Here is a 22,233-nt window from a genome sequence, read left to right as displayed (position 1 = left end):
AGTTCACTTTAACATTATTTTTTGGAAAGATTCCTAATATTTTTCAGAGGATCTATAGCTATACATCTATCTATCTGGCAACTACAAATCCGCACAAATAGATGTAGTGTGTGTGTATATATACATTACTCTAAAGTGCTTAATAACTATATATGTTCATGATAATAAGTTGGATTTAAAACCTTATGTGAAATTTAACTATCTTAAACAATAATAACCTTCAGTAACAGCACTAAACACATTAAAAATACTGCAAACACAAAGGCAAAATGTAACTTAACAAACAGTATCTTTCTAAGTAGACAAAGTAAATACTGACTTGATAGCTTATTTGGGGAAATTTACCCAATAAACTAAACAAGCCATCTGTTTACACATATGCCAAGTGATTACCAAAAAAAAGGAATTTGTTAATAATCTCAAATTAAAAACAAAACCCCCCACAATTTACCATTTTGTTTCACTGCACTTTTCTCTCACTTTGGAAAAATTCAGTCTTCAATCATGCTAATTTGATTTTAGAGTAAAGGCAAATGAAATGTAGAACTCAAAGGTTTAATGAGCCTCCACTAATGCATAAAAAGTGTAAAGGCAAGTAACCATTAGAAGAGCAGTAATGTCAGCAATGAAGTACTATTGGGCCACAGGGATGTTTGAATCCCTTCACTGACAGCAAAGTGATGAAGGAACGTGACTTAGAAGGAGAACACATCCCATCTGGAGGGACCGGTGAAGGCTGGTGAGGTGTCCATCAATGAGGAGGCCATCCTGCCATGTCTGCGTGGTCCTGTGTTGGCAGAAAGACAGTGCTCCCTTCAGGTGGTTAGTGCACCGTCAGCCACACCAGCGTGTACTGATGTCTACCTCTGGGTGAACGTAGCATCCCTAACTGCTAAGACTGGCAGCTTACGTTGAAAGATATTTGCAAGCAGTATCAGAAAACGTTCAGCTGAAGCTCCTTTAGCATTATCTACCAAACATGAAGGAAAGAAGGAAATATTCTATCTGATGTCAGGAATATTCACATTCAGAAAGTGTATTCCAGCCCTCCTCTACGTATTCCAAATTATACACAAAAACATGATCATATTAGTCAATTTGAAAAGGTACAGAAAAATACAAAGAAGAAAATGAAAACCACCCAAACTCCCATCTCTAAAAATAACCATTGTTACCATTTTGATATATTCCCTTCCAATCTACTCTTAAGCATATGTATCTTTTAAATACGACAAAGTTCATATCATATACAGATTATCCTGCTTTTTTTCATCCAACTTGGTATTTTCATGGTTTTCCATGCTGTTGAAAATAATTTACAATCATGAATTTTAAAGTCTACATAACCAAATATGTACAGTAATGTATTCAACAGATAATGTATTAATGGATATGTTTTCTATTTCCAATGTTCATGATTAAAAATATAATTTCTGCAACTCTTTTTTTACACTTCTGAATCCAGGGCTCTTAAAACAATTATGTTAGGCATAAATGCTTCAGTTTTCAGGCGTAATAAAACAATTAACAGATGTAATGAGAGTTTAACAAGCTTTTTGAAAATTAACACACAATTTTTTGATTTTTAAAAAATTTGAAAAATTATAAGGGTAATGAAAAGGCTATTTCACATGAATCTTTGTATATTTGAAGGTATCATGTATATTTGAAGGTCACGTGTTTGCAGTCTTTTCCAGTGTTCTCCATGTAGCTGACACCGGTGGCAGGAATACTCTCAACATTGAAGAAAATGCCTAAACTTTTGCCGTGCGTGTGGCTGCAGTGGTCTTGTCTTGTAAGTGAGATATCCAGAAGGTTTTCATCTTCTTATAAAGGAGACGATCACCAGGAGTAGCTCAGGTGCTAAAGGGTCCGGGGGTCACACCTGCAGGGCCTCAGAGGGTGGCTATTACATAGAGTTGCAAACAATGGTAATACTTTGCATAGTGTAGTTAACTGTTACAACACTGCCCTCCAAACCGCAAAGCAGAGATCATCAGCTGAGAAATGCTTATTTGTAAGCTAGGTTGTCTTCACAGTCAAGGTAAACTGGAAAAATATTGCTGAAATAGTCCCAGACGTGCCCAATTCATTCCCGTGTCATTTTGATATATCCCCATCATTGGGGGGCATTTGTATCTTTGGGGGCATCATGAAATGGTCCAGGCTTGTCTTTTACTGTTTTACTGTTCCAGAATCAGCCATTGCTCCAAGGAGCTGTGATTCCTCTTGTTGGAGAAGAGAGTAGTTACTTGTTCCTACAGGTACCTTGCTTCTGCTTCCTGGTCCATTCCCCCTACACCATAATAATAACAGCATATGAGTTTTCCATTTCTCTTTAGAGATAGAATGCTCAGATCTGACCAACGATTAACTAGAAGAAATTGCGTCCCCACCTCTGCCCTCAAGTACAGGTCACATCAAAGACTTCACCTTCCAGAGAGGACCATGTTTTCTCCCTGTCGGTTGATGTGACAATTATGACATGCACTGTTTTCATCTGAAAAGGAAATCTTCTTATCAGAAAAAACTTAAACTTACCCACAAGCAGACTGATCTTCTCTTTTTACATTTGAAAGCACAGGTACAGACTGAAAAAAGGATTTAAACCACCAGGTGGATTCTGCCACTTCGGGTGATCCTATCAAATAAAATGCACATTTGTGGTTCAGTCGCTCAGTTGTGTCTGACTCTTTGTGACCCCAAGGACTGTAGCATGCCAGGCTCCCCTGTCCTTCACCATCTCCCAGAGCTCACTCCAACTCCGGTCCACGTGTCAGTGATGCCATCCGATCACCTCATCCTCGTCACCCCCTTCTCCTCCCACCATCAATCTTTTCCAGCATCAGGGTCTTATCAAACACAATTGAGAGATGAAAAACAAAGGGAAATAGGGAGGGTGATGCTGATATGAAGTAAACTACATACCTAGCTGGGCTTTGTCATCACCTACGAAGTTGGCAGAATCAGGGCTAGTTAAAGAGGTGCCTGAAGAAACACTGGCCTCTGTAGGAAAGAAACAATAATAAACAAGCAAATAAATAATAAGCCAACACAGATTTTTACATATAAACTCTCAAGTAGCATGGCCTGAAATCATTTAATCCTGGATTATGAACTGAAAATTTGGTTATAATACCAGCCAATCAGAAGTCTCCCAGAATAATACATATTACATTTGTATTAATAAAGTGTGTTCCTTTCCCTGGTGAACAACTCTCACACAGATATTAAGTAGAATTTAAAATATATAATAAATGTTATCAAATTCAAAATCTTAAAAAGTACAAAATCAAGAATGAATATTATTGTACTATATTAAATATATTACTTGTATACGAGTCATATATAATGAATTATATTTAAATATCCTACAGAAGTTATCAAATTTAGAAATATAAGAATCATTTTAAAAGAAAAACTTCTAATTTGTCATATCATACTTGTGTTTTAAACCTAAGTGTTCTAAAAGATAAGAATAGGAAAAAAAACTTTTAAGAATGTAATAATTCTAAGAACACGGGCATAGATTAACTTTGGGTGGGGGAGAATAAATTAGTAGATGTTTCCATCTCTTGTCTACAAATAACCCTTGAAATAAGACTTTTCTACAAGCTGGTATGACTTCAAAAAATGATAGCTTGGTTCTGAAATGATTGTTTCATTTTATGAAATGTCTGAATTTTCTTCGAGAAGCTATACTTTTCCATTTAGCTATAAATTTTCACAGATGGAGAGATAAATAAAAATAAAACTGGCCAGGTAGAAGCTGACCTATTAACCACAGGAGAAAATGGAAATGAGAGAATCTCTGAAACACACTTGTGCTACTTCTCTTTTCTCAGAAATGAATATTTTATTTATGTAAAATCATCAGGTTTTAGTGTATCCTATTAAAGGCAAGGCACATGAAAGTAAAACCCACAGGAATGAGTTGCCATTTCCTCCTCCAGGGGATCTTCCTAACCCAGGGATGAAACCCTTGCACCCTGCATTGGCAAGAGTATTCTTTGCCATTAGTGCCACTGGGGAAGCGCACCCACCCTCCCCACAACCCCACCAAAATTGTGAAATATAAGCTTCTTTTTACTGATTTATGTGTTAATGGTTTCATGGCTATAACAAAATATAGTTAAAGCAAAGTGATGAGGTTTGACAGTTTTTACTAATTCGGGGAGTCTCTGATAGGTCTATTCCTATTTTCTTCACTGTCACAAAGAATTGTCATATTCTCCCTTTAGGTCTGACAGGACATGATACGTAGGTTAATTATACCCCACAAACATCACCTGAGATCATGTTGTCTAGGGCCACCCTCTAGATTTGTTATGACTCACTTCGATAATACTGATTTCTGGCCAGAAGACAACCAGCGGAAGGCACGGATGCCATTGTCCCCTGAGCAGGAGCCAGTGAGTTGGTGCCCGGCAGCCTGCAAAATGGACAGTGAGAGGCTAAAGTTAATCATATTGGGTTCCTGTTCCTTTTCCCAAGAGTATTTTTTGTAAAGCAACATAACTTACCATGTAATAAATACCCCATAAAGAATTAAAGAGTTCACACAAAATTGTAATCAAATTCATTGCCATAAACGAAAAATGCAATTCATTAGGTGAAAACACAAGAAAAAATTTATATCCAAGTGTAACCATGTCCACAGCTGGCTCCAGAAGTGTCAACACAGTCCTGACCATCACTCACCTGCCTGCTTTCTTCAGCCTGCTCTTTCAGTGAGCGTGGGTCTACAGCTTCTTCAGAAAATGCAGAGTTGGGAAGGGCTGACTGATGGTGATCCAGGACAAACCTGCTATGGGGCAGGGGGTGAGCCGTCAGGAAGCATAGTACCCCTCGGTCTGGAAGGCAGAAACCTGAGCTGGGAGTGGACGCAGGTGGGCACTGGGCCACCACAGGCGGAGCCAGAGGCACCCTGCCTGCCTGTGTGCCCTTGATTGGGTCAGCTTACGAGGGGGGACTGTGGGCCAGGCAGGTCTTGGCCCGGACGTGGTGTTGTCCTGGCCCTCTGGACAGTCCTGGTTCAGGGCTGCTGGCTTGACAGGGAGAGAGGTAATAGCCACTGTGGGGACAGAGACACAAACTTGGGGTCAGTCACACACTTGGGGACAGCACCACGCTGGGCTCTGAGGGGGACACCATGGACAGGCTGCAGGCCAGCAGGGGGACTGGATGTCATCACAGCCACAGGGATGCAGCGCAGAGTCACAGGGTCCTGGGGGACAGAAAAGAGGTCGGGGAAGCGTGGGAGCCTTCCAGAGGAGGGCCGTTCACTGCACCCCCAATGGACAGCAGGTTAGAGAGTCCAGCAAGAACAATTCAAGACACGTGGAAATCATGGGGACTGAGGAAACAGGAGCTTGATAGCCTTCTAGCAACAGTGTTGGTTGAAACAAAAGCTGCATTTCTGTTCTGCTTTTAGCAATGGTCCTTACTTGAACTGTTTTGCCATTTCCTAAACTCAGTTTGCCAAGAGGTCCAGCTGTGGATCCCCGGATATTAGGAGGAAGATGCTGTCAGTTGATGATTCCGTTCATTTGGTGGCTGTTGGTTTAACCAGCTTAAAGCAATTTTGGCAACGTATACAGAATTGCTCACCACCTATGTTCAAATTTACTCAAAATATTTGTCTTAGTTTGCCATCATGGTTCTTTTTAAATACCTATTCTACCTGGTTGGGCTTCCCTGGTGGCTCAGAGGTTAAAGCGTCTGCCTCCAATGCGGGAGACCTGGGTTTGATCCTTGGGTTGGGAAGATCCCCTGGAGAAGGAAATGGCAATCCACTCCAGTATTCTTGCCTGGAGAATCCCATGGACAGAGAAGCCTAGTAGGTTACTGACCACGGGGTCGCAAAGAGTCGGACACGACTGAGCGACTTCACCTTCACCTTCACCTTCTACCTGGTTATGACTCCTTTCTGTTGCCAGTATTATTCATTTCTGCCTTTTCTCCTTTTGTCTTGATTAATTTTGCTAGCGGTTTCTCTAGTAAATCGTTCTTCCAAAGAACTACCTCTCTTGTTTTTAGGTTTTATATTTTATTTCCTGTCTTCTTTTATTCTTCTTCCTTTTATTTACTTTAAGGTTATTCTTGTTATCTATTTCAAAATATTTTTACTGCTGTTATGACATTTCTTGAATATTTGAATCATTTAGTGATGCTTTTCTAGACATATACTTTCTCTGGTAGCTTAGAGGGTAAAGAATCTGCCTGCAATGCAGGAGATCCTGGTTCCAACCCTGGGTTGGGAAGATCCCCTGGAGAAGGAAATGGCAACCCACTCCAGTACTCTTGCCTAGAAAATCCCATGGACAGAGAAGTCTGGTAGGCTACAGTCCATGGGGTCACAAAGAGTCGGACACTACTGAGTAACTTCACTTTCACTTCCTAGACATATAAATTTTCTCAGTTATCTTTTAATTGATGATTCCTAAATACCCTATGTTGTCAAGAGAGTCTTTTCTTTTTTATTTATTCTTTCAAATAATTTTGGAAGTGGCTTTCTGTGTATTAATAATAGTAAATATTCTTCCATTGCACAGTCATGATTTTGTATCTATTTGGTTGTGTTACTTAATTATGTTAAACAAATGATTTATGTACTTACTGATGTCTTACCATCTGCCCTCCCAGTTTGTAGTGCGATTGCATCAGTTGAGTCTGTCCATTTTGGCTTCATATATTTTGCAGCCATGTGGGCAAGTGTGCTCAGAATCCTGATGTCATAGCTTTTTGGTGGATCTTGGATTTTACTTTCCTTTATCAGCACTAAGGGTTTAACTTCAGCCCTAGATTTTCATTGGTCTAATGCTAATTTTGTGGCACCTGCTTTTTTATATGCAATCAGAAATTATCTCCTTTCATCTCTTTATTTCCTGCTATCTGTTGTTTCTTTTTAAAAATAACTTATTAGCTCCCTTTAGCTACATTATTTTTTCCTAGTTTTACAGATTCACTTTCTGTCACAGTTGTTGAACTGTTGGCTGAGTTGCTTAGCACTAAATTTCTTCACAAATTTTGGGATGTGGATTTGCAGGTTCTTTCTGAGTGGTAGGCAACTTCCATTGCTCTGTCTAGCTGTGCACCACCCCTGGCCACTACACCACACCTCTCTCCTGTCTGGTGGTATCAAGGTTTGACCCATGGTTTTAGTTTTTGAAAGATTCAAAAATGAGCCTCTCAAAGACGGGGGTTCACTTCCATTCACTCAGTCGTGTCCGACTCTTGGCAACCCCATGGACTGCAGCATGCAAGGCTTCCCTGTCCATTACCAACTCCCAGAGCTTGTTCAAACTCATGTCCACTGAGTACGTGATGCCATCCAACCATCTCATCCTCTGTCATCCCCTTCTCCTGCCTTCAATCTTTCCTAGCATCAGGGTCTTTTCTAAGGACTCAGTTCTTCCTATCAGGTGGCCAAAGTATTGGAGTTTCAGCTTCTACATCAGTCCTTTCAATGAATATTCAGGACTGATTTCCTTTAGGGTGGATTGGTTTCTCCTTGCAGTCCAAGGGATTCTCAAGAGACTTTTCCAACACCACAGTTCAAAAGCATCAGTTCTTCAATGCTCAGTTTTCTTTATAGCCCAACTCTCACATCCATACATGACTACTGGAAACACCATAGTTTTGACTAGACAGACCTTTGTTGGAAAAGTAATGTCTCTGCTTTTTAATATGCTGTCTAGGTTGGTCATAACTTTTCTTCCAAGGAGCAATCATCTTTTAATTTCATGGCTGCAGTCACCATCTGCTGTGATTTTGGAGCCCAAGAAAATAAAGTCTTCACTGTTTTCATTGTTCCTCCAACTATTTGCCATGAAGTGATGGGACCGAATGCCACGATCTTCATTTTTGAAGGTTGAGTTTTAAGCCAGCTTTTTCACTCTCCTCTTTCACTTTCATTAAGAGGCTTTTCAGTTCCTCTTCACTTTCTGCCATAAGGGTGGTGTCATCTGCGTTATCTGAGGTTATTGATATTTCTCCTGGCAATCTTGATTCCAGCGTGTGCTTCATCCAGCCCAGCATTTTGCATTATGTACTCTGCATATAAGCTAAATAAACAGGATGACAATATACAGCCTTGACGTACTCCTTTCCTAATTTGGAACCAGTCTTTTGTTTCATGTCCAGTTCTAACGGTTGCTTCCTGACCTACATACAGATTTCTCAGGAGGCAGGTAAGGTGGTCTGGTATTCCCATCTATTGAAGAATTTTCCACAGCTTGTTGTGATCCACACAGCATTAGCATAGTCAATGAAGCAGATGTTTTTCTGGAATTCTCTTGCTTTTTCTTTGATCCAACAGATGTTGGCAATTTGATCTCCGGTTCCTCTGCCTTTTCTGAATCCAGCTTCAACATCTAGAAGTTCTCAGTTCACGTACTGTTGAAGTCTCACTTGGAAAATTTTGAGCATTACTTTGCTAGCATGTGAGATGGGTACCCTATATATTTTTGCTTTAGCGACACCCAGTACAAAACCGAATATATACCGTAGCTCCTGTTCTGAAAATCTAGCAAAACCAATGTGGTCTTCCTCCTGTGTGTGGTAATGAGGGTTATATCCTCGGCTAACGATTAAAATGTTATAATAGGGCTCCTATTTCCACACCGCAACCATGACATAAGGCAGGCTAATTTCTCCCCGATCGTTCTCTGACCCACGTTATTTTCCAATATCTCACTATTAAAATTAGATCCATCCACAATTCACTGAGTCTTTTATCCTAAAATTAAGTTATGCAAACATTTCTCTTTGATTATAACACACACTTCAAACTTAATGGACATCTCATTAAAGGAAGAGAAAGGCATATTTAAGAAAGACTAATTACTAGTCACAGTCCACCATAGTCTCCCTGAGGGGTGACCAGTTTATTTCATGTGGGACACTATTACTCTTTCTGGGTTTATTGACGATGGATGAAGTAGGAGACAGATATCCCATCGTTGTTTTGTAGAGCATGGAAATTCACTGCAGAAAGATGGTTGTGCTTATAGCTAATTCACTGCCACCCCGTGCTGTCAGACCACTGACCAGGTGAGGTCAGTCTGGGTGACTTCACTGCCTCTGCCTCATTCCAGCTCCAGTCTGACATGTCTGTGTGTGCACACAACACGTTGGGGGTCTTAAACATGCAGTGACATTGGAATCAATGAACATGCCCCACTAAACACAAACACTCTGTTGTTATCCACTCAGTGTTGTCCAACTTTTTGAGACCTTGTGGACTGCAGCCTGCCAGGCTCCTCTCTCCACAGGATTTCCCAGGCAAGAATACTGGAGTAGGTTGCCATTTCCTCCTCCAGGGGATCTTCCTGACCCAGGGATCGAACCTGCATCTCCTGCGTTGGAAGGCAGATTCTTTACCACTGAGCCACCAGGGAAGCCCAAAACCATACACAAGGCCTCTATAATAACCAAAGCTTCAAATGAACACTGTTCAATTCAGTTCAGTCACTCAGTGGTATCTGAGTGACCCCATAGACTGCAGCACGCAGGCCTCCCTGTCCATCACCAACTCCAGGAGTTTAGTCAAACTCATGTCCATTGAGTCCATGATGCCATCCAACCATCTGTGGCAGGTGCTTTATTGGCGAATGACCCTTCACCCCCTCACCTTCCTCCTGTGAGCTTTCCTAAGAAAAGAAACCTGCCTGAGTCACCAAATGCGAACTTACAGCTCGCAGTGTCGGATTCAAGTGGCGCCAGGGGACAGCTATGGACCTGGGACTGCGAGGGTCCCACCTTGCTCACACAGCTCAGGATTCTGACCCTGAGGCTGTTGGTGACCCTGCCTGACAGCTGCCAGAGGTGAGAAATCCTTCACCTACAGACTCTTCCCATCCACCTACACTGGTTAATAGTCTCTCTCCTTTCACAGATATTTCCAGTGTGTGGATGCCATCCCACTATGTCCAGCTCATCCCAATGTCCAGTGATAGCTGTTTCTCTGACCATCACACCCCTGAACAGCCATGGATGCTAGACCAGCCCCTGCCACAGTGCCCCCCACTCCTCCACCCCCAAATCATCACTGGTAGAGGCTGTAATAGCCACCCTGGTCTGCTGGGGCTTCTGTAACAAAGCACCAGAAGCGAGGTGGCTTAAACCATTGAAATTTATGTTTTCTCTTCTCCCGGTTCTGGGGGCAGCGTTGGGTTCTTCTGGGGCCCCTGTCTTTGGTTTGTAGACTGTTCTGTGTCTTCACAGGGTTGTCTTCTGTGTGTCTGTGTCCTAGTCTCCTCTCTTAATGGGTACTCAGTCATATTGGACCAATGTCCCATCCTAACAATGACATTTGAACTTAATTACCTCTTTAAAGACCTTATCTCCAAATATAGTCACATCCTAAGTTCCTGGGGGCTAGGACTTCAACACGTGCCTCAGCCTGGAACGGCCTGCTGGAGTTTCCCACGGGCTGTGGCACTTCACCCATCACCAACCACGGGGGCCACACAGCTGCCAACCAGGCGAAAGGTGCTCCAACTCTGAAACCCCAGCCCCAGGTCACCCTGTCCTTGGCCGGGTTCCCTGGAGAGCAGAAACTGAGACACACATGGGGCAGAAAGAAACCTTGGGTGTTATCTGTTCAATCCATCAGTCTCATCAACACATCACGAGATCATTCAGACAGCTTGCCAGGTAAAGCGAGATTTCAAACACAAAGTGTATGCTAAGCACAAAAGCTTTCATTTCAGACATGAATTGATTGAATATCCTGAATTATATCCATTTTGATGTATCTTTATCCATAAATCTGGGCACTGCTGTCGCTGGAACATGATGTACATAGTTTCTGACAAAAAATTTCATATGCTGTGGTCATGTTTCCACTGATCCTTTGACTAAGCTTACAAGAAATAGTTTCTTATTTAGAATTAAAACCAGAGAAGCCATGAACTTTAGAGGCAGAAACATGAGATTCATTTTTAATCGACTCATAGTAATTATCAAAGAGCACAAATCAAACCAACATGTTGAAAACATTAGATTGTGCATTCTTCCCTCGAAATAAATATTTTAAGTCTGAGATTTACAAATAAAATGAAACAATATTTTTCACAGTGATATTTATTTTACTGTACTTTTCCCTCCTTGTGCCTGATGGAGAGTCGAGTTTTTAAATGTGGCATTTTTCACTTCCTATCTGCTTTTTTTTTTTTTTCCCGAAAATAACTCTGCTCAACTTTCGGATGAAATATCAACTTTTATCAGATGATCCAAGACACAAGTGGATTTTGAACTTCAGCCCAGGGAAGGAAGGCTATCTCTATGAATTTCATCACCAGAGAGGAAGGGGAGGAAAAAAGGACTTCTGGCAGAACTTTCCCAAGCTGTTGCCAGGAGCCACAGAAAGCTCACTTGTATTGCAAACCCATTATAACATTATAAAATAGTTTTACGAATTCAAGGTAATTTATGAATGGTTAACTACAGAAAGGCAGGAGCAATTAAGGTTACGTGAGTCACAGGGTGTTTTTCTAAAGTGTTAGATTCTAGTGGTGTCAGATCTATGTGTATGTAAATGCAGGCCCTCAATCACAAAAACATGCCTAGATGTGAAATTTTAGCTGCTTGTATAGTAAATGTTTGTAAAACTAGTTTTACCTGAAATCCAGAGAAAATACTGGTGAAATATTTGCTGAAATTTTAATTGCTTCAATCGGTGGCACAACCTCCTGTGTATACATCTATAATGCAAAGATAGATGTATCTCTATGTAAAGATAAAGTAAAGATTTTATCTTTAGGATCCTTTCATGAACCCAGGCTCATTCCAGATTAGGGTGGATTTTCACAGGTGTTTTGAGGTTTTATAACTCTTCACTAAGGCTGCATCACCTTCCCCAAATCATCCCCCAGAACCACCCTACCTTACTAATGTTTAGTCACTTCAGTTCTGCCCGACTCTTCAGCTGTGACTCAATGAACTGTAGCCTTCAGGGTCCTCTGTCCATGGAATTCCCCAGGCAAGAATATTGGAGTGGGTTGCCATGCCCTCCTCCAGGAGATCTTGCCGACCCAGGGATCAAACCCACGTAAACCAGGTCAAATTTCCTTATATTGACTTCCCATGATGGATAGTTTCCACTTGTATCTATTGGGAAAGAAAGCTAATGAAATTCAGAACTCAGTCCATTTAGGTCTGGATTTTGCGTAAAAGTGCTGGGTAAGCAAGATGGCATGCATCTCCCTTCATCTATATTTCTTTTTGTAAGAACAGGACTACTAAAGTTTGACTATACTTCAAAGTATTGCACCCAAGGATCTTTAAGTTGGTCTATGCTCTGAAAAACATGACACAAGATGCCCCTTATTAGCGATTCAATCCAATTAGTGTTCTCCTTTTACTTAAAAATTAATCTCTAATTGTACATCAGATATCTGTGAAAAATCATGAACTATTGTAGCCTCTTTTAGCAAATCTTCAGGAAAATATGTCTACTGGAGTTGGGTTATAGAGTAAATAACCATATTAGAGGCCAAGGGCTCCCTTCAATGAACTCTGTAGAACTAACTTTCCTTGATCATTAAAAACAGTCTGCCTTTGTAGCAATTTTACATCCTTGGTGAATGTAGCCCTTTTATGAAGCAGCTCCACTGAAGTATCTTTGATTTGATATTTTATTGAGAATTGAACAGAACTAGGACATGTTTTCTGTAGGGCTTATGCTACAATACACCCAATGAGTGCAAATTCACTGATTTCATTTTATTAAACATAATCAGTAATGAGTTTCGAGTAAACAAAACAGAAGCCACTCTTTCATGTCTAGTGGGAATACTCTGAGTTTGTTTTAAATTTTAATTAATCAAGATTTCCATACAAGGGATAAAGTGTTTATGATTTTTCAATGAATATTTATGAAAGCTCATTGTCCAAAATTCACAATCATTCATTCAGACTCATTAAAAACCTTCATGAATATTTCACCCAAAACAGAGATCATGAACTGAAGCACTTTGTCATCCTTTCAAGGGCCACGTAAAGAACATCCATGAAGGTAAACCACACATATGTTGGTGAGCATCAGTATTTCTTCCTTTGGGACATATGTTGCACCTCTTTACTTGGGATCAGCAGTGTTTTAGGCCCCATCTGTCATGTTAGCAAGAGGTGTTCAATACTAATACTGAGTTTACAGGTGACAGTTACCAAATCCTGAAACACTGATGAATTAATTTTACAATCTAGAAGTCAGAAGTCAAACGTCATTATCAAATGACAAACTAAGATGAGAATGAATTTTCCAGCAAGTAGAGCCACGTCACAGCTATTTACAGAGTGGCTGCTATGTGTCAGGCACCAGGCTACTATTTTTAATTTTGAGAATCCTGTGGACTCAGTGAAGGCTCCTGAGGATTAACAGAATGTCACATCTCTGTCTACAACAGAACGGAAAGTAGGAGTTGATATCACAATGGCATTTTCAACAGACATCTGGTGTTTATCACCCATGGACACTAGTCTTTCACGGATATGGTTCTACAAGGAGGTGAAACTCAATATTCTGAATCCTCAGCACTCATAAAACTCAGATTTGCTTACTGTTCATTCCTCCTAAGGTGTTTTTTAAGCATGTACTATGTAGCGGGTATCTCACTATGCTGACACGTATGGTAGCCAAGACAACATCCTTGATCTCATGGATGCTAGGAAGTAAACTAGTATAATTCCTAGCAGGGAAACATACTTCAAGCAAAAAACAGATAACTAAGCAGGCAGGATGTTCCCTGGTGACTCAGATGGTAAAGAATCCACCTGCAATGCAGGAGACCCAGGTTCAATCCCTGGGTCAGGAAGATCCCTTGGAGAAGGAAACAGCAACCCACTCCAGGATTCTCGCTTGGAGAATCCCTTGGACAGAGGAGCCTGGCGGGCTAGAGTCCATGGGGTCACAAGAATAGGGCACCAGTGAGCAACTAACACTTTCAGGTTTTCACAAGCAGGCAGAGCACTGGGAGCTGATTTAGGTGAGGTAGAGAGAACAGCCTCTCTGAGAGGGTGAACCAGGCAGAGTCTGAGTGAAGGAGCTGACTCATGCCTGGCATCAGGGTGAGGGCAATCTCAGACAAGCTCAGGAAGGGGGCGGCCGTAGTCGGGGTTTAGGGTCAGGACGAGACGTTTCCCAAACAGAAAACCCAAAGAGATCATCTCATTTTAGGAAAATTCAATGACTTCAGTCTTACACGTATTTGTTTATTCTTTTCTTTATTACTCTGTGTTCTTTTTTCTTGCCGAGTAGCATTCCGACATGTGACTTTACCACACTGTGTGTGTCCGTTCTCCTGTTGACAGACATTTGGGGGTTTCTAGTGTGGGATTATTGTAAGTAAAGTTGCTAAGAACACATGTTTACAAGTCTTTTTGTAGACAAGTGTTTTCATTTCTCTTGGGTAAATACTTTAGGGGTGGAACTGCCAGGTCATGTGTTTAACTTTATAAGAAGCTGCCAAACAGTTTTCTAAAAATGGCTGTAAATTTTCACTCTCTTGCCAACAATGTGTGAGAGCCTAGCCCAGGGAAGGCTGTGCTCGCAGCGTGTGTCTTTGTCGGGGCTCACCATCACCCGTCCTGCTGGGGTGAAATGGTGTCTAACGATGCTTCTCTTCTGTATTTTCTGATAATTGATGATGTCGAGCATCCCTCCCTCTGCTTCCTGACAACATATTTTCTTTTGTAAAAAGAAAGCATCAGTTCAAGTTTGTATGTGTTGCATTTGGGTTATTTGCCCTTGGTTATTGACTTGTAGGAGCAAGCTTTTATTCTGAACACAGTTTTCTCTCCTTCATGAATATTTCCTTTCGTTCTGTGTGCTGCCTTACAATTTTTCTTAGTCATGTCTTTTGGTGGGCTGAAGTTTTTAATTTTGTTGAAGACCAGTTAATCACTTTTTTTTTTTAGTTTTTTATTTTTTAAATTTTAAAATCTTTAATTCTTACATGCATTCCCAAACATGAACCCCCCTCCCACCTCCCTCCCCATAACATCTTTCTGGGTCATCCCCATGCACCAGCCCCAAGCATGCTGCATCCTGCGTCAGACATAGACTGGCGATTCAATTCACATGATAGTATACATGTTAGAATGTCATTCTCCCAAATCATCCCACCCTCTCCCTCTCCCTCTGAGTCCAAAAGTCCGTTATACACATCTGTGTCTCTTTCCCTGTCTTGCATACAGGGTCGTCATTGCCATCTTCCTAAATTCCATATATATGTGTTAGTATACTGTATTGGTGTTTTTCTTTCTGGCTTACTTCACTCTGCATAATCGGCTCCAGTTTCATCCATCTCATCAGAACTGATTCAAATGAATTCTTTTTAACCGCTGAGTAATACTCCATTGTGTATATGTACCACAGCTTTCTTATCCATTCATCTGCTGATGGACATCTAGGTTGTTTCCATGTCCTGGCTATTATAAACAGTGCTGCGATGAACATTGGGGTACATGTGTCTCTTTCAATTCTGGTTTCCTCGGTGTGTATGCCCAGAAGTGGGATTGCTGGGTCATAAATAGACATTTCTCCAAAGAAGACATACGGATGGCTAACAAACACATGAAAAGATGCTCAACATCACTCATTATTAGAGAAATGCAAATCAAAACCACAATGAGGTACCACTTCACACCAGTCAGAATGGCTGCGATCCAAAAATCTGCAAGCAATAAATGCTGGAGAGGGTGTGGAGAAAAGGGAACCCTCCTACACTGTTGGTGGGAATGCAAACTAGTACAGCCACTATGGAGAACAGTGTGGAGATTCCTTAAAAAATTGCAAATAGAACAGTTAATCACTTTTAAAAAGCAGGTTTTGTGTTTTTTTGTATTCTAAGAAGTCTGTGTGTAGCCCAAGGTGGTAAAGATATTTTTCTATTTAGGTGTTGAATACCTTTATATTTCAGGTTTAGATGTAAAGTCCATCTAAAATCATTTTTATTAAACATTTATTTTAAATTATGTACTTTCATATATGCTGGATTATCTTCTTTGGTTAAATTTTTAAATGTCTGATGATAAGATGACATTTATGACTAAGTGTTGCAGGTTTGGGGCCTAAAATATGATACCCCTTTGATACAAACACATTTCTAATCAATACCAAGTGACTGGTCGTTTTGTAAACTGAGTGTGACTGAATTAGAAAATATTTCACTCTGTACCTTTGAAATTTAAGAAAAGAAAACTTCTGTCTCACAGTAGTACTTCTCAAAACTTTGTTTTTGCTGATGATAATCATTCTTTGTTATGGAGCGATTCAAACCTGCCCTTCACCTACCATTTTCTTTCTTGTTCCCTTCTTCTACTCTGTGTTTCCGTTTGGTGCTTAGAGTTTTTGAGCTACCTGCTTCATGAACATGCTAGTTATTTCATGTATGGATGCTTCTGGGAACTCTCAGAGAGCCAAGGCTGAGTTAGGAGAGCAAAAAGTGTAACTGTTGTTGCTGAGTCACTCAGTCGTGTCTGACTCTCTATAACCCCATGGACTACAGCACTCCAGGCTCCCCAGTCCTTCACTATCTTCCAAAGTTTGCTCAAACTCATGTCCATTGAGTCGGTGATCCCATCCAACCAACTCATCCTCTGTCGTCCCCTTCTCCTCCAGCCTTCAATCTTTCCCAGCATCAGGGTCTTTTCCAATGAGTCAGCTCTTCACATTGGGTGGCCAACGTATTGGAGCTTCAGCATCAGTCCTTTCAATGATTATTCAGGACTGATTTCCTTTAGGATTGACTAGTTTGATCTCCTTGCTATCCAAGGGCCCTCAAGAGTCTTCCTCCCAACTGAGGAGCCAACGAGGCATGAACCTCTGACCCTGATCTAGCAACAGAAGGGAGCTCAGGGAGGCTTGCCCCTTCCTGTCCGAGGTCCTGGTGACAACGTCAGGCAGAACTCAGTGACCTGGGTCTCCTCTCCCCACGGAAGCTGACACCCTCCTCTGCCTCCTGCATGGGGGACAGATCCAGGAGCTGCTCTGTCCCTGTGTCCCCACTGTGGTCCCTGAGCCAGGTGGCAGGACAAGAGAAAGGAATAGAGTTCTTCCTAAAACGTGCCTGTTGTTCCATTAAGGATGAAAAGTCAGTTCCTAAATGATGCTAGGACAACTGGTAGAAAAACTGGCCTCGACCCCAGGCATCAGAAGATCAAAACGGGTAGTTAAATCAATAATTCAGAAAGGTCCCTGGGTTGATACAAGCCAAGATGCACATAAAAATAGACATGAAGGGTGGAAGCTGCTGGCTCCCACAAGAGTGAAGTGAGAGCCAAGTCTACGCAGGGTAGATGTGGAGATGGGGGCCGTAACCAGGGGACTGGACAAGGCAGTTGTACCCTACGGAGACTAGGTTGTATTGGCCTCTCCAGGCCAGGCCCCTTGACATGACAATGAAAGGTTTGCCAAGAAACAAGAGGTGAAGATAGTGGTGGGGTGGGGGCTGTGGCTGACCCAGGGACAGTAGGAAGGAGGGTTACAGTGGGTTCTAACCCCCAGCAAGGGGACCCTGGAGGGCAGCTTGCAGTTCAATTCCCCAGGAATCTCTAGAAAGAACAGAACACAGACATGAGATGGGGGGTCTGAAAACATGGGGTTAATCACTGTTCATGGAGCGGCCACACGTCCCCGTAACAACCCACCACCACCATACCAGATGCAAAGGGCTGGTGGAGCAGCCTTGACCCCAACCAGCCGTGTTCCTCTAGCAGCAGCCAGGTTAGCTCAGGGGGTCTGACACCCAAAATGGCCCACCCACACGGTGGTAACTGGGGCACCCCACTCCCCCAAGTGAGTCTGCTCTGACACAGCGCCCAGCAGTCCATTCAGCCCCATCCATCCAGGCAGCACCAGAAGACACCTCTGCTCCTGGATCTAGCCTAGGAGGCAGGCGCTGCTGGCATCTCAACACATAAGTCAGACTGTAGGCATCCTCGACTGACTGACTAACACATCCTTGAGAACTACTGTTTACCTAGCATGGATGGGAAGCCCGAGTTCCACTGGCATCTGTAGGCAGTCATCTTTCAGGCTCTGGATTAGGGATGAGCTGCCCGTGGTTTGCATGTGTGTGATTTTTCTATGCCAGTTCCATTCTTGAGAGAGAGATTAGCAAGTTTGGAAACTGTATATAATTATAATAAAATAATATAAATATTAATATTGTTATATAAACATCCTTATTATACAAAAATGAGAGTAAATATATATTTATACTAAAATAAATCTTTTTCCCAGAAAATGCTGCACTACTAATTATACAACCTCAGACTTTGACCCGTTGCTGCCATTTGAAGGAGGGACCCATGAGCTGTGGAGTTCAGGGTCACAGGCGGCCCTGCAGCATCTCCAGGCAGCTCTCACGTGTGGGCTGTGAGACACTCACAGTCCAGGCAGGAGGAAGGTAGATTTACTTGGTTTCTAAAGATCCACTAGACGGAGAGCAGGGCAAAGCAGTGAGTGGGCAGAGCTTGGAGACTGTGTTCATGGACATTGTGTGTGTGTGCATGTGTGTGTCCGCGTGTGTGTGCATGTGTGTATATGTCTGTGTGCGTGTTTGCCTGACTCATGTGTGTATATGTGTGTGTGTGCACTCATGCCTGTGCTTTCTTTGCATGGAACATATCTAGAATTCACACAAACAGAACTAACTGAAAAGAAGAGAAACTGCTTTACTCTTTTCGTCAGTATAATATCTGTGAGAAGCAGAATGAAAAAGAAACAGACCCAGCTGCTCCCATGAGTTCTTTGTGCCAGAGATGAACCAGGCGGACCTGCCTGGTGAGCAGAGGGTCAGGGACGCAGCAGGGACTGCCTGGACGGAGGGTGGTTTCCAAACCACACCTGTGGTCACCACTGTCGGAACAGAGCCCTCATATCAAGATGGGAGGTCACCCCGCGACCTGCCTGTGGTGTCTCACAGCTCCCCTCTGCCCAGTCTCAGGGTCCACACTTCTCCATACTGCATAACTGCCCTCCTCACCTCGGGAGCTCCTGGGGCCTCAGAGAGACTACAGCTCACAGCTCAAGACTCCATCGTGACAATGCCACTTCCTCCAGGAAGCCTCCCCCGACTTCCTGCCCCCAGAGCTGAGGAGGCTCTGTGTGTCCACTGTCTTGATAGCCATTAACATCGGCTGCAAGCATCAGGCTCTCAGGGGCAGACCTTTCTGCTTCCCAGGACTTCCACAGCCAGCACACCTGTCCCCTCAGGGCAGAGTGAGTGAGTTAAAGTCTCTCAGTCGTGTTGACTCTTTGTGACACCATGGACTATACAGTCCATGGAATTCTCCAGGCCAGAATACTGGAGTGGGTAGCCATTCCTTTCTCCAGGGGATCTTCCCAACTGAGGGATCAAACCCAGGTCTCCCTCATTGCGGGTGGATTCTTTACCAGCTGAACCACCAGGGAAGCCCAAGAATACTGGAGTGGATAGCCTATCCCTTCTCCAGAGGATCTTCCTGACCCAGGAATCAAACCAAGCTCTCCTGCCCTGCAGGTGGATTCTTTACCAGCCAGCTACCAGGGAAGCCCAAGCCCCAGGGCATGAATATCAGCAAAACAAGGAGACAGAAGCCCAGGAAACAGAGATCAACCAAGGGGACAGGGTGGTAGGGGAGAGGGAAGGGGTGTCTGAACGGTTGCCACAGAGACGAAGCAGGTTTTGGGGTCAGCATCACAGGACAGAGGCCCAGTCACCCTGCTGAGTCCTGTCCACGGGCTAGGAAGCTTCTGGGCCAGGTGGCAGGCAATAGTCCCTTTCATGTTTATAAAAAATATTCAACCACCGTACTTTGTCATAATAGTTAAGCAAATATCACAGGCCCACCTATATATAATGCAAATAATTTTAAAGATTTCACCTACTACAGAATAGATTTTTGGATCAAGTTAGAATATTTTCCCTTTTTAACAATTCCAGGCCAACTGTAAACCCATACCACCCTCTGCTGGTCATTGTGTGCCTACTATGAAAATGCATGTGGACCTGGTCTGTAGAGAAGTATCAATAACCTCAGATACCCAGATGATACCACCCTTAAGGCAGAAGGCAAAGGGCCTCTTGATGAAAGTGAAAGAGGAGAGTGGAAAAGTTGGCTTAAAACTCAACGTTCAAAAAACTAAGATCACGGCATCCAGTTCCATCACTTCGTGGCAAATAGATGGGGAAACAATGGAAACAGTGACAGATTTTATTTTCTTGGGCTCCAAAATCACAGCAGATGGTGACTGCAGCCATGAAATTAAAAGACGCTTGCTCCTTGGAAGAAAAGCTATGACCAACCTAGACAGCATATTAAAAAGCAGAGACATTACTTTGAGACAAGGATCCATCTAGTCAAAACTATGATTTTTCCAGTAATCATGTATGGATGTGAGAGTTGGACTATAAAGAAAGCTGAGCACCAAAGAACTGATGCTTTTGAACTGTGGTGTTGGAGAAGACTCTTGATAGTCCCTTGGACTGCAAGGAACACCTGAGTTCTGTTCTTGACTTCACTGCTAGCTGATGGCCTCTGACAATGTAAATGAATCTGATCAATAAACCAGTCCATCCTAAAGGAAATCAGTCTTGAATATTCACTGAAAAGACTGATGCTGAAGCTGAAAATCCAATACTTTGGCCACCTGAAGCAAAGAACTGACTCGCTGGAAAAGACCCTGATGCTGGGAAAGTTTGAAGGCAGGAGGAGAAGGGGGTGACAGAGGATGAGATGGTTGGATGACATCACTGACTCGATAGGCTTGAGTCTCAGCAAATTCCAGGAGTTGGTGATGGACAGGAACGCCTGGCACGCTGCAGTCTATGGGGCCTCAAAGAGTCAGACACGAATGAGCGACTGAACTGAACTGAACTGAACTGAACTGAGTCTGTGAAGAACCCAGCATTCCCCAGAAAACAAACTATTTTTCCCGCAGTGAATGAGCTGTTTCCTGAAACTTATTTTCCAACAAACAATATTTTCAAATTTTTATTTTTATTTCTTTAATTTTTAAGCAGAGCTAGTTACTTAATGGTAATCTTAGAATATTTTTAGACTATTTATCTTAGAATATTTTTATCTTTTATCTTTTTATAATCTTAGAATCTTTCTTGGAATATTTTTATCAAAATGTCACTGATAAAAAGTTAAAACAATAAAATATGTGCACTAGAACTTTTCTCAAATTAAACATATTTTAAACTTTTTTAAAATATTAAATTTTAAAAACTTTTTTAAAATATTAAACGTATTTTAAACTTTTTCATTTCATGCTTTTTATTTTCCATTTAATATATTTTCACACATGAACATAATTCTAAGATAAGGCTATAACCAAGACATGCCATGCATTTCACTGATTCTCTAGATAGACTGCACCACCAAAATGGATGGATTTAACTCACTAATTTATTTTTTCTCTTTCTTTTTCATTTTTTAAATTATGAAAATATTTACATGTTAGAGTTTGATAAAGGTATCACAGACAACTGAAACAGAAAGTAACAGGCAGCCGGAATTTGAAAGTCATAGATCAGCTTGCTTTCTAAGAACGTGACCTCAGGCAGATATTTACTGTAACTCAGCCTCAGCTTCCTCATCCTCAGACCACAGGTAGCACGGGATCACTGCATCATTATTCTGAGTAATAACGCATGTTTCACAGAGTGTGACGCTGCCTGCAGTCACCCAGCCTCTTCTCGTGAAGAGCTGGGGCTCAGGAGCTGCCACCTCTTCCGTCTTCCTTGTCTGAGCAACAGTTCTCATGGGTGTACCTTCCAAAACTGGCACATGCTAGGCTCTCAATAATACTGCTGGTGAGTGGATATTTTTAGTAAATGATGGCTGCAAGTGGAGAGATTTTAGCATATTCTGGGGTCTGTGGCCAGCCCAAATGCTTTTCTCATTCAACACATTAAAGGAGTTCTAATGGAAACAAAACATGAAACTATGAATTTATGGCATTGTTCCCAAAAGCAGCGGAATATATAATGCATCTTTCTTAGTCTTTGTTTGGTTTCCATGGAAACAGCTGTGGCAGGTGAGATTGCTATGTATTTATCACAGACAGTTACCTCTATTACTTCTATTTCCTTGATGTAGAAATAAGAGAACAGTTCAGAGGACAGGGATGTGGAGAAGAATATCCGTACCTACAGGTGACGAGTGCCTCACATGCCTCACGATGTCCACTCATTACCTGCAGGCCCGCGCCCAGCGCTGCTCCATCTCCACCTC

The 22,233-nt window shown here is 42.2% G+C and overlaps 2 protein-coding genes across 3 annotated transcripts in view; one reads left to right on the top strand and one right to left on the bottom strand.

Moving 5' to 3' along the window:
- The window catches only part of SNAI2 (snail family transcriptional repressor 2), a 71,499-nt gene that overhangs the window by 24,793 nt on the left and 24,473 nt on the right, over positions 1–22,233 (top strand). The gene's annotated exons all lie outside the window — the stretch shown is intronic.
- PPDPFL (pancreatic progenitor cell differentiation and proliferation factor like) lies at positions 1,021–12,114 on the bottom strand. 2 transcript variants are annotated; one of them, XM_069600001.1, is made up of 6 exons: positions 11,891–12,114; positions 4,702–5,227; positions 4,338–4,432; positions 2,929–3,006; positions 2,542–2,641; positions 1,021–2,296 (listed from the first exon to the last, which is right to left on the bottom strand). In XM_069600001.1, exons 3-6 carry the CDS (start codon positions 4,390–4,392, stop codon positions 2,176–2,178), a joined length of 354 nt encoding a protein of 117 aa, XP_069456102.1. In that variant the 5' UTR covers positions 4,393–4,432; positions 4,702–5,227; positions 11,891–12,114; the 3' UTR covers positions 1,021–2,175. The 2 variants fall into 2 exon arrangements, with proteins under 2 accessions (XP_069456102.1, XP_069456103.1); XM_069600002.1 differs by lacking the exons at positions 4,702–5,227; positions 11,891–12,114 and having other exon boundaries at positions 4,338–4,446.

The sequence above is a fragment of the Ovis canadensis genome, chromosome 9 (genome assembly GCF_042477335.2).
Source record: "Ovis canadensis isolate MfBH-ARS-UI-01 breed Bighorn chromosome 9, ARS-UI_OviCan_v2, whole genome shotgun sequence".
Lineage (NCBI taxonomy): Eukaryota > Metazoa > Chordata > Mammalia > Artiodactyla > Bovidae > Ovis > Ovis canadensis.
This window is presented reverse-complemented; position numbering and strand designations above follow the sequence as displayed.

Excerpts from the sequence above, each read along its gene's own strand:
- PPDPFL (XM_069600001.1), bottom strand. The coding sequence starts at position 4,392 with ATGGCATCCGTGCCTTCCGCTGGTTGTCTTCTGGCCAGAAATCAGTAT. Across the intron at positions 3,007-4,337 it reads CAGAAATCAGTATTATCGAA|AGGCCAGTGTTTCTTCAGGC; the intron begins GTGAGTCATAAC and ends TCTTTCCTACAG. Across the intron at positions 2,642-2,928 it reads TGATGACAAAGCCCAGCTAG|GATCACCCGAAGTGGCAGAA; the intron begins GTATGTAGTTTA and ends TTTATTTGATAG.